Source organism: Phoca vitulina, unplaced genomic scaffold (genome assembly GCF_004348235.1).
Source record: "Phoca vitulina isolate PV1807 unplaced genomic scaffold, GSC_HSeal_1.0 scaffold4, whole genome shotgun sequence".
Lineage (NCBI taxonomy): Eukaryota > Metazoa > Chordata > Mammalia > Carnivora > Phocidae > Phoca > Phoca vitulina.
In genome coordinates this window covers 38931477-38943977 of record NW_022589707.1, presented here as the reverse complement: position 1 = coordinate 38943977, position 12501 = coordinate 38931477, and the positions used below count along the sequence as shown (strand labels likewise).

The 12501-nt window shown below is 43.1% G+C and overlaps 1 protein-coding gene across 1 annotated transcript in view; it reads left to right on the top strand.

The window, feature by feature from the left end:
• Positions 1-11517, top strand: part of PLEKHA8 (pleckstrin homology domain containing A8) — a 55706-nt gene extending 44189 nt beyond the window's left edge. The window contains exons 13-15 of the mRNA XM_032401856.1: positions 277-338; positions 5395-5583; positions 6720-11517. Coding sequence (XP_032257747.1) covers positions 277-338; positions 5395-5583; positions 6720-6749 — 281 coding nt within the window. The 3' untranslated portion in view covers positions 6750-11517. The remainder of the gene's footprint in view (positions 1-276; positions 339-5394; positions 5584-6719) is intronic.
• The last annotated feature ends 984 nt before the right edge of the window (positions 11518-12501 follow it).

The following is a 12501-nucleotide window of genomic DNA, read 5'->3' as shown; positions in this document are numbered from 1 at the left end:
TGGGACTTTTCCCACCATGGTAATAGACTGAATTTCAGATACATTTACAAAAGGTAAGAATGGAATTATCTGTTTTTCTTAAAAAAAAAAAAAATCTGTGTAGGCTTTTTCCTTACTCAAGACTTTTAGGGGCACATAATCTTGTAATTAGACTTTTCTCGTCAGCTCGTAATACCAATAGGATCATGCTACCATGTACTTGAGAAAGGAGGTGCTATAAATAGCACATCAGATTCCGGTGAAATCGTGGTTCATGGAGTTTTTCTTCTTTTCAAGATAACGCATATGGTAAAACATTACGACAGCACCACGGCTGGGTGGTTCGAGGGGTTTTTGCGGTAAGTAATCCTCCTGCTTTCTAATGTTCTGATGGTCACAGCAATATGTTTTGTTTGTTTCGTGTGCATGGCATTTCTGTTTGCTTTGTTCTCAAGAATAAGAACACAGTGTTGTCTGTTTAAGTCTGTAGGTCTTTGTTGTATGGAAATGTTGGCAATAAAAAATGTCTAGACTAGAAAAGTCTGTTAGCATGCTTTTCCCTGTCCAGCTCCAGTGACCGTGTGGAGGTTTTGGTTGCCTTTCTGATCAGTGCAGAGATAGGCAGGAAGCTGCCTAAAATTCAGCAGTGATGAGAGACCAGTGGTGCCTTCAAGCTCATAGCTTCCTCTACTGCCCATTGTATTCGGTCCTGTTAATTCTCAGGTTTTAGTTGATTTTTTCTTCCGCTTAGTCAGATTTTATCTTTGAATATTAACTCAGTTGGCTGCACTAGCAGCTAGGGCTCCTGAGAAACCTCTTGTTAGTCAGTTTTTTTCATTGTTGGAGGTGTTTGTCTTCATGTGTTTTGGCTCCTGTTACCCCGCTACTCCTTCCTTCCCAGCATGTTGACCTAAGAAGAACACATACCTGGGAATCCTAGTCCCCCGCACAAATCAAGTAGCCTGCTTTGTAAAATAGCAGGAGTAGAGGCCCCTTTATGTCAGCAGTCCTCAGTGATTCTCCCGTCATCTGAGGAGAGGTCAGCCTGAGGTACACCTGTGAAAAGGTAGAATCTTGTGTAGACACACTAGCAAACGCCACAGAGTGAGTGTTCCGTGAAAGGTCTTAGGTTAGAAATAGCCTGGCACATGTCTTTCACTAATTTAAAGGATAGGAGACATTATTTGCCTGAGGTAAGAACTGTTTAGGTCATGATTTATTAGGGGGTAGGTAAAGAAAGTGGGAAGAATTGACAGTGGAAGAAGTAAAGTTCAGGGAAATGAAATGTGTCTTGAACGCGTGGAGATGACTAGCTCCGTACCCTGGCGCTCATTGCAGTAGGAGCCAGCGCCATTGCAGCTGCAGAGTGCCCACGCTTACCTTCAGTACGTGTGGCATGATCGTCACGAGAGCTGCCACGTGGCTGGTGGACAGCTTTGTGGACCAGGCACAGTGTGAGGTACTTCCACATTCATTATCTTAGCTAATCCTCAGGATATACTCTCACTGTTCTGCAAGTTCAGAACTGTTCACTCGAGTCCTAGAGTGAAGCTGTGGCAGAGCCCGGGTCTACACCCAGCTCCGCTGTGGGCAGGGCTAGTGCGCATCGCCCGCATCGCCCACATCACCACGCTCTGCACTGCAGGCCGTGATGGAGAGGCTGCCGCCGAGGAGTTAGGCAGTGCAGGGGGTACATTCAGTGATCTCCCCAAGTAAACCGATTGCTGGTAGGTGCCTGAAACCCAGCCTCCCTGGTGAGATGACAAAGCATAAAAACACTGAATTGCCCTATTTGCAAGAAACATAAATGTCTTGTTGTGGTTGCTGTGGTCTAGAAGTCAGAGTTTAATCCTGAAATAGTAATGATCCAAGAGATGTTGCCGACAAGAATGCAAGTGTAGCAGAAAATTTAACCTAAGCAAGAGTCTTTAAGAGGACTTCTTAATTCATAGCGTTTTCCCCAGTATATAGTAATCTAGACTCGTAAAAAAAATATAGAAATCATGGAAGAATAGAAAGGGAAAAAATTAAAATGTCCATATTCTCACCACTCCATAATAACCATTTTTAACATTTTTGTGTTTTACCTTCTTAGCTTTTATTTTTATGTATATTTATGTATTCTTTTAAGATTGTTCTATCTAATTTTATATTTATCTAAGTATATATCTCTAGGTGTTTATAGTTTTATATCTACATGTTACATTTGTAAAATTATTTTGTATACTCTGTATGTGTATGTAAATTTTTTGATATTAGCTTGTAGTATAATTTTGTATTATTTTCCTCCCACTTAACAGATTCTATCATGGCCATTTTTAAATGCCATAAGGGTCTTTGAAAATAATTATTTTTAGTGACTGCATAATATTTCCCTAGTATGGAGGTGCCATGATTTATTTGCCAGTCTTCTGTGTTAGAAATTTAAGCTGTTTCCGAGTCTGTTGTTACAAATACAACAGCATTCATTTACATACATTTTTTACTAAAACTCTTTTATTTCCTAAAAATAGGTTCCTACAAGTGGAATTGTTATGTCTAATACCAAGAACTATTAGAACTTAGAATTTTGAGCACTTGCCATGCACCAGCTGTTAAGTGCTTTACATACAGTTAGTAATCTCATAATTGCAAAGTATGTTCTCTTACCTACCCTGTCATAGACAAAGAAACCTGAGATACAAGAGGTGAAGTAATACACCCAAAGTTAGAGAGGAAGAACATTCTGAAGGCTCTTGATATTATTGCCAATAGTTTTTAATAGTTGTTGGTTTTTAAGAAAATAGATTATGTTGAGCATTTGCCAACAGCCATATGCATAGAAGAGCTAGCTTGGCCCTTCCAGCCTCTCTTCTGTTACTCCGCGAGTCATGCCTACTGTAGAAAGTAGACTGTTTCCCAGTGTGCTAAGTGATCAGCAGGGGGCAGAGTCTTTAGCTGCTCTCAGTTGCTCTGGGAATCATCTTCTACACTCCAGGAATTTGAGTCATTTACCAGCCAAATAGTGAACTTTTATCTTCAGGCGGTTGTAATTCACAGGACGGAAGCCCAGTCCAGGCTGTACCCCCAGCATGCATCCTAGCCATTTGTTATTTGACCTTTTGGTTTCCTCTTCAGTTGAGTTCAATCACTGGTTCCCAGGTAGACTTGACTGCATCACAGTCCTCTGGGAACCTTTGAGAAATACATTCTCGAGAAAACTTTTCACAAATTATATTGTACCTAAATACACGTGCAGAGGGCTTGATTTTGTTGTTCTATCAAAAAGTCCAAAAAGGTTATAACAAAAAATAGTCCCTGCCTTCTGGCCACACCTTCCCAGACTCACTTCAAAGAGGCTGCCACTTTCAACTACTGTGACTATTTCTTCCAGTACCTCCATAATCCTAACAATGTTTGCTGTTCTTTTTGGCCTCATCAATTTTAGTCAATAATGTTGACTTTCTGTTATGATTAGAATTTAGCTTTCTTTAGACCTCACTATCACTACCTACCTTCCCCTGCCTCTACCTTCCCAATATAATTATATCACAAGTTAACATGATGAAGATGAGCCAAAATTCACCATCATTGTGAACCCATAGATGTATCATGTTATCTCTGTTGGTTTTTGTTTTGTTTTCTTGGAGACTTCCCTTCCAGAACTTTCTAAACTCAATGCCAATCTTAATTAGCTATTCAGGCCTGTTGTATTGCTATGACCTAGGACTCTTCTTTACAAGTTTTACTGTGCTGAATCCCCATCTCACACTAACTTCCCAGGTTTTTTTACTTCCTATTTGTTGATCTAATCCCTTGTTTTAGTGGTGTCTTCTAGTAGCTTCCTAAAAATGGTACAAGGGAGCTAAACTTCTGAGTTCCTGCATGCCTGAAAGTGTCTTTATTCTGCCCTTCTTTTCTAGAGCGATGCGTTGGTTTATGTAGAATTCTAGGTTAATAACAATTTTCTCTTAGAATTTTGAAGGCAGTCCTCTGTTGTTCTTTAGCTTCCACTGTTACTGCTGTAGAATCTAAGGACATTCTAGTTCCTGTTCCATTGTATATAAACTGCCCCTCACCCCCTTGATGCTTCCAGGATCTTTATCCCCACAGTCTAAAATTTCATGATATTCTCCTTTTAGTCTTTATCATTCATTATGCTGAGTACTGGGTAGGTCTTTAAATCTGAAGACTCATATCCTTCAGTTCTAGGAGATTTTCTCACATTATTTTTTAGATAATCACCTTCCCTTCATTCTCTGCTCTCTCCCATATACTTCTACCATTATTTGAGTATTTGGTACATGTTAGAAAGTGGGCTAAATATGTCATACGTATTCCATTAATCTTTCAAATAAGGAAAGTGGTACCAGTCCTCTTCTACAGATGAGGAAATGGAGGCTCTAAGAGGTTAAGCAGCTTGCTTAAATTTCTCAAGCTAACATGTGAAAGATTTGGGATTCATGTCTAGGTCTCCTTCACCCAAGCCTGTGCTTTAACCACTGCATGATCATGCCAGTCACTCTCCAATTGCAAAAGGGCAGTGGCTTGATTGTCAAAGACTTTTAAAGAATAAGGAAGCTCAAGAAGAGTGTAGAGTAAGTAATTCAAGATTCCAAAGTCTCCAGAGCTGTCAGCAGAGCCAAGCCAGTGGATCCCAGACAGCAGATTTTGGCAAGCTTAGGGAAGAGCTGGCCTACAAAGGGAAGAGAGCTATCCAGAGCCTAGGAACTATTCCACCAGGAAAGTGGTACGGTGTGGCAACATGGTTGAAAAACACACAGAGTCGCTCCTAAGTTCAGACCCTGGCTCTGACACTCATTAGCTATATAATGTTCATCTGTAAAATAGGGATATCTACTGCATAGCGTCCTTATACACATTAACTGGGATAAAATATGTTACAGCATCAGTGCACAAACAAACAACAAGTGTGAGCTCCCTTCCATTTTAGAAAATATTCAAGGGTGCAGAGGAAATATCCATGTGGGGAAAAAGAGAGATAGGCAAAGAAACCTCTATGGAGATGGGACACAAATGAGTGAGGGGCCCTGGAAGGCTGGCCATGTGGGAACACGACTGTGGGAGCAACATGCATGCGGTGGATTCTGAGGATGCAGAGGGAATAGTCTGGATCACACTGGGCATGAGGAGGGAGCTTTCCTCAAACTTGTTTCTCTCAGCACTCCCTGATTTGTTGGCATCGTTCATCCCCAGGATGGCCCAATACACACTTGCTTCTTCCAGCCTTAGCATTTGTTGTGTTGGTGTTTGAAATATAATTTTAGCGTGCATGGATTGGAAGGGTATATTCCTTGCTCTCCTCATCGCTGTGTATGTGTGTGAGTGTGTGTGCACATGTGCACTTGTGCATAAGAGGACGGCGGGCAACAGCAGGAGACATGCTGCGGATTCTCACGGGCAGTTCTTTTGCAGTTAGCTCTGAGGGCAGCTCCATCCTATGAAGATTTTGTCGCCGCATTAACCATAAAGGAAGGCGACCACCAGAAAGCAGCTTTCAGTGTTGGGATGCAGAGGGACCTCAGCCTTTACCTCCCTGCCATGGAAAAGCAGCTGGCGATCCTGGACACTTTATACGAGGTCCACGGACTGGAGTCTGACGAGGTGGTATGATGCCTGCAGGACCGCGCCGCCTCCTAACTTCAGGGAATAAAGTCTGCTAAAGTGTTTTGTTGCCCTGCTTAATTTCCAGCAGCAGCTTCAGCCCTCTCCAACCCCTTCCTTGGGGGGATGGAGAGAAGGAGGCAAAGCCTAGTGCTTTTATATATAATTTTTTTAAATGCGTATGTCTTTTGTGTGTTTAAAAATCAAGGTGCTATATATTTCAGTTCAAAGGGCCTCCTGGAAACCAAATCATAGCTGTTCTATTAGAATTGAACAGCAAGTTGTAAGAGCAGATTTAACAAATGAATTTGTCGGTATTGTGTTTTGTTTTTACCTTTTACTTTTAATGAGCCTCCCAAACCCAAGCTGAAGATGAGCAAATTCTGTATCAAGGAATATAACACATAGCCAGTGTTTCAGTCAACTTAGACTAAAAACTGGGGGGAAGCTAAGTCCCCTTGTTGAAGCTATTGAAATGTAGAGTCTGGTGTTCCTAGGCATTCACAGAATACTCTTCTCCATGGCTTTGTAGGCAAGAAGAGCTTGTGTCGTCCAGGTGTTCGGGGCACTGGTGTGGGCCTGTCAGTGTGGGAGGAGGAAGACACAAGGAGTGCCATCCCTGTTTATGTGAGGGGAGACTCTGGCTCCTAAGGGATGAGTGGTGCTCTAACCCCAAGGCAGCGAAGCGACATGTCATCTGTGATGACCCCTATCTAGTGCCCACACTTTGCCAGCATGCTTTCCCGTGTGTCATCTGAATTGGACATTACAGTGAAACTGTGACATCCAGGCTTGTTATCCATTTCAAAAGTGAGGTTGAGAGGTTGAGGGATTTGCTCGCAGTCACACAGCTTCTAGTTAGAGGATGCAGGTCATTGCAGAGTGTGATCTGGACCACTTCCGCATCAAAGTCACACGGAGTGCTTCTTCAAAAAGCAACTTCCCCGGCCTCACCCCGACCTGAAGAACCAGAATAGTGGGGGTGGGACTTAGGGATCTGCATTTGAATAAACTTTACGGGTGATTCTCCTGCACCCAGGGTTGAAGAACCACAAGATTGAATTCTAGTTGAAATTCTAATTTACAGGACTCCCCATCTTCTGCATGAACTAAATGATAGGTTCTTCTTTTCCCAGAGAGGAAGATGCTTTCATCGAAATAGTTAAAGGGAGAGCGAGAAGTGGAGCAAGTTTACTCACAGTTTTCTTGATTGCATGGGCCGCAGCACCCAACCAGCAGGCGTGGACGTTGCACTCAGGGACCATGGTTTTGAATGTGCCGTCTGACCAATCTCGGGATGATTGCCAGTCGTGCAGGGCAAGCCAGCTACAGCTGCTTATCAAGCTCAAAAGCTTTGGGACTGTGTCTGAATTGAAAGGTAGGATTTAAACTTGCATCCAGCAGTGCTGGGTAGGCATTCTCCTGAAGAGTGTGTGATGCCAGGAGACGCTAGTAGGCCAAGCTGCCGTGAATGGGTGTGGGCGGGAAGTCATGGTGGCTGTCCCACCTGGGGCTGCTTCCTTCTAGAAGAGAAGTTCCAGCAGGAGGTAGTGCCCCAGAGTAGAAGGGGAGCTCCTTCAAAGGGCACAGGTGAATGCTACCTGAACAGCTTCAGATGATGCTTTTCCTAGGGCAAAGAGAACCCTCTCTTTAGGCAGAGGTTGATGCAGAGAGGGGTTTTGATTTTGTCTTTTGTTTGTCTTTAAACAAATTAGCATTTATTTAGCTCAGGTTAATGAAACAGGTACTCCAGTCACTAAGGACTTCCGGAAAATGCTTAAACTTAGAAAAACAAATGTTTTAGGGCTGGGGAAAAAGGTGCTAAAATAATACTGATTCTTTTGTATTTTAGCACTTGCTGTTGGTGTCATTCCCCCTCGCCTCCATGAGTAGTTAGCGTGGATCTCCTCTGGTTAGTGTGAGTATGATGGCAGAACTAGAGGATAATTCCGACTTCCTGCCCCTGACTTAGCCTTCTAAAAGGGAAAAAGAAAAAAACAGCCAGTTCTTGCTTGATCCTTGGCTGGGGACACTTTAGGCATTGTGTGGTTGGGAGGGGCTGCCCCTGGGAGACTGTAAGTATCTGTCCTGAGCAACTGCTGCTGCCCCCTTTCACCTCAGGTGACCTCGCGTGGGCTCCTGGAGAAGGGGCTGCCACACTGAAAACACCACAAATTGGCCGCCGAGGCTCCCAGTACACACAGAAAGCTGCTCGGCATGGCCCTTTCACATTTATTAGGTACTGCCTTGGTTTATAGAACTCCGTTTTCTGGGGAAGAAGGGTTTAATATTCTCTAGGATCCTTGGGAACTCAGATCAGGATAGCTTGAATAACTTGAGTAGCTTGTATTTTGTACTCCACCTTTTCGCACTCCTGTAGAAAGGGGGTAAGGTTTTTGACAGGTATTTTCCTCACTGGAGCATGTTCAGTTTGCCTGAGATTTATAAAGCTCGGAGGGTCCTAAATAAAAGCTTAGATTAGGTGATATCCTAGGTGATAAATGCAACTTGGCCGGAAGTTTGGCACAGTCTGACCTTCCTCCTGGATCTATGGTGGTAGCTTCTAGTTCAAGTACTACTATGCAGGTACTGCCTAAGATGGGAACAAAGAGAAAAGATAGTAAGACCTTTTCTCTGTGCTCCTCCAAGATTTCTGGGACATCTCAGCTTTCTTTCCCCCCAGACAGTGAGAGGAGATGAAAACACTAGTATGCTTGTGGACAGAGGAATCACCTTGCTCTCATTGCTCAAAACATTTTTAGGAGTCCTTTTTTAGAGTAACCTTTAGAGAGATCCTGAAGAAAAAGGTAATTTGTCTTCTAGGTATCAGTAGAAGCTAAGAAGTAACATTTGGATAATCCCTTACAAAGTGCTTGCAAACACAGCATCTCATCATGTGTGCACCTCTCCCCACAGGAGAGGCCAGACTTGACACGTAGGAGGGATCAATGTATATTTGTCCAACGGAACAAAATCCTTTCTGTGATGGCAATTTTTTTGTCCTTTGAAAGTAAATTTGATTCATTATAGCTAATCCTGGTGAAAAATGTTAAGTTGGAGGGATACCCTTTGGGGGCAAAACCAACTTATGACTGTGAGATGGAGATGATTTTCTTGTCAGCTCTTGATCCGGCCCTGCAGGGAGTTCTAGAAGCAGGGCTCTCAGGATGTGGAACATCTCAGTCCCTGGGGAATGGACTTTGAAAGGTGGTGTTCATTAGGATGTGTAAGTAGTGGCTTGAGGCACCTTGTCATCACTATATGCATGTCATTCCGAACATAAAGCTTCCTCAAATGTCGGTTTGCACGAAAAGGGATAGCTGAGCCTCACCGCTTCCCTCTCCTGTTTTCTTTTACGAAAGATTGCCAGCAGAGCCCCTCCGAGCACCAAATCCATCGCCCATCTTAGCTGTTCGGCCCCATTCCTCGGCAGCATCCCCTAATGTGTTTGGGGAGCACCTGGTACAGACCTAGCCCCGGGTGAGGTGTCCAATCAGTGTGGATTCTGTTCCCCTCTTGGACTTCCGGAGCTTCTTTAAAGACCCTCCGTTCCCATTTGTAGCTGTAAAGCAGGTGGCCGCCGTGTGCGGAAAGTGACCTCTCTGATGAGCGCTGCTGGAAAAGTGTGCAGGCTTCTCTTTTTGATTCTTAATTGGATATATGTGTATTTCCCAAAAGTTAATGCTTTCAACTTTATATTTTCGGAACAGTGCTTTTAATTAAGAAAAATACATGGTAGGAGCCAGTAAATAGAGTACACCTTTCTTTATTAAATTTGAGATAAGGGAGCTGAAGTAAGAGGCATCGTATTAAGGAGATGTAATCTGATGATGAAAGTCATACATGTGAAGAAACATCTAAGGCAGTAGAAAGAGTCGGAAGGTCATGAGCAATGTAAGATGATGTGAGGCAACTTTCTGAAAGAAAACTATTTTTATGGGTTTTTTTTCTATTTAAATGACTACATCCCACGAGAAGTTGTTTACTTAATGGTGCATTTCTGAATCATTGATTAAAATCAGTTGTTCTGGTTTTAGTCCTAGGTTTTACAACTCTTCAGCTTCCCTATTCTTATGTTTTGTGTTGTTGTTTTTTTTTTTAAGGTACCAACCTTTTTTACATTTTTAGATTTAGAATTTGTAAGTGAAGTATTTTTTAAGCCGTTGTTCTGTTAGCTGAGCTGGAGTGTTTGGTCTTAGAGGGCCTGGCCTCAGATGCCCTCTGTGATCTCATACAGGCTGTACGGCAGCGTCGGTGTGTACGCTAAACCTGTGTCCCTGGGAAGCGCATGTCGAGGGCTTTATGTAGAACTACGTTCTGCTTCTGGATGTCCCTTTGTAACCTGCAGTTGCTTACTCAGGGCTTTCATAGTAATGACATCAGAAGATACTCAGTAGCTGTCTAATGGTATTTTAAGACTGCTTATCAATTATAAGGTTGTTAGGGATCCATTCAATAACTCCATGAACATGCTGTTCACCAGACCCTCTCTGTAAGCGCTCCGGTCCCCGCCCTGTCGCAGCCAGTAGTCGTGTGTGCCGAGGCCATTTGCGTGATTTCTCGCTGCCCTGCTGCGCTGAGGGACTCCAGGGCATGATTCAGTGGTCAGTGGTGGTACAGTTGACGCATGCATGGGTCTTTCTCCTCCACTGTCTTGATATAGCCTTTCATTAAAAGGAAAAAAACCTACCACTACTCTGTAATGCAAAAGTTTGCAAGATTTTTTGGTTTCCCTTTTTAGTCACTTCTCTTTCAGAGTGAACAGATGTTTTCAGCTAAGCTATGTGAGAACACAAGAAAGAAATCCTGCTTGTTTTGAGCACCATTCTTTCTATTACATAGATTTTAAAGTGTGGTCAGTATTTCCTCCCTGTACTTTATAAACAGCAACCACCCTGGGATGGCTGGCACTCCTTGGGAAATGGATGACGTCACAGACTCCTGTGTACGTGTCTCTCCATAGGTGTGTGTGGAGTCAGGGATGACAGGAAGGGTGATAGAAGTATTCTGTTGCTTCCCAGAAGGCTAATGAGCCAGTGTCATGGCATGTTTGATGTCTGAGTCCCCAGTGTCATGACAGTTTCACTAGAATGTCAGTAAACAGCCCAACTACCTCACGTGAAATTGGCTGTGGACAATCTGTGTCAGATGAGACATGCATTTAAGGTTGACTTAGTCTGGTTAGTAGATTGAACAAAATGATGTCTCTATAAAGAAGAAAAACATTAGACCAGATGCCAAAGGCTACAATGTACATAGATTTCCTCGGATTAATTTTTTAAGTCAGTGTTGAATTCCAGCCCCAGTATTCTTATCTCGAGTGTTTGTGGTCTCATAGATCCGTGCACTTTGAATACCTGTCACATGCAGTCTTGTGTTAACTGTCCTTGTCCTGAAACGTTTTGAATGAGCAGCATAATGACAGTAGAAAGCAAGTGTCAAGTAGTTTGTTGGTTTGTTAATTTTAATGGGCCTTTACTTAGAATATAATGTGTCAGAGCCACTGGGGACCAACCAGTGAATGAGAATTTCATGTTTAGTGTTCATGTAAAACTCTGTCCAAGTTCTTACTCTATATCTTGTGGGGAGGGTTTTACTTTTTTTGCAAAAATGTTTGAAAACATCTGTCAGATTTTATATTCGTTAGTTATAATAAACTTATTTTTAAAGTATTTTATCAAGTGCTTCTCTTAAAGATGTTTGTGTGCATTTCTGCTTAATTGAATAAGCCAATTATAAGTATCATTTGTGGAACACATACTGTTTGCCAGGCATCATTTTAAGCCCTTTACAATATGAACACATTTAATCGTCCTACTCTCTCTGTAAGGCCAGTACTGTTTTATCTTCAAATCACAGATGAGAACACTGAGGTGTAGACTGAGGGAAGCCCCTGACCTAAGATCCCACAGCTGTTAGGGAGGAGAGCCAGGCTACAAACTCAAGCAGCCTAGCTCCAAAATCTATATAAAACTGGTTAAAACCGGGCGCCTGGCTGGCTCAGTTGGTTAAGCATCCAACTCTTGCCTTCGGCTCAGGTCGTGATCTCAGGATTGTGGATCAAGCCCCGTGTCAGGCTCCGTGCAGCAGGAGTTTGCTTGGATATTCTCTCCCTCTGCCCCTCCTCCCCACACTTGCGCTCTCTCTCTTTCTCTCTAATGCAAATAAATAAATATTAAAAAAAAAACTGGTTAAAACCTAAACAAAAATTAATTTTTGAAGCACCAGAAGACCTCTGTAATGGCATTGCCCTGGGTGTTCCTAGCATTCGAGAAAGACTAGCTCCTTTCATGGTGGCTGTGTTCTTTGGCCTGGTTTAATTCTGTTTTCAGAGAAACCACAAATGCAGAAGAGAAAGATGAGTTTGCTATGCATAATATTTGAGTGGTTTTGTGATTAATAAGTTTACATTCCATAGTCGATACTTCTTGGCCTAAATCATTCAATGCCAAAGTAGGGTTGAACCTGTTGGGTTTTCTGTCTCATACACTTGTTGGCGGATGTTAAGATACCTGCAGATATAGATAGATCTGCATGGCTGGTGATGGGGTGCTGCCTTGTCCACGGAGAGAAGCTTCCCATGTTTTGCCCACATGAGGCCTCCTCTCCAGCCACCTCTTTAAATACATGAGCCAAGCCAATTAGAAGTGGAGGAAGCAGGACGGAAGGAAGAGAAGAAAGTGAAGAAGTGAAGTGTGGTGGGTACTTGAGCGCAAGGAGTCGGCTGGAGTGGCCATGTTGAGCCATACGCAAGAGAAGCAAGTCCCACTGAGGAACTGTGTAGTCACCAGGGCACCCACAAACTTTCTCTGAAGGCCGCCTTTCCCTTTCTGGAGGCCTACTTTCCTGCCCTGGGATTCCTCCCCTGGAGAAACCTGGACCTTTACCACACAGCCCCAACCCTTTTGCTTACACCAC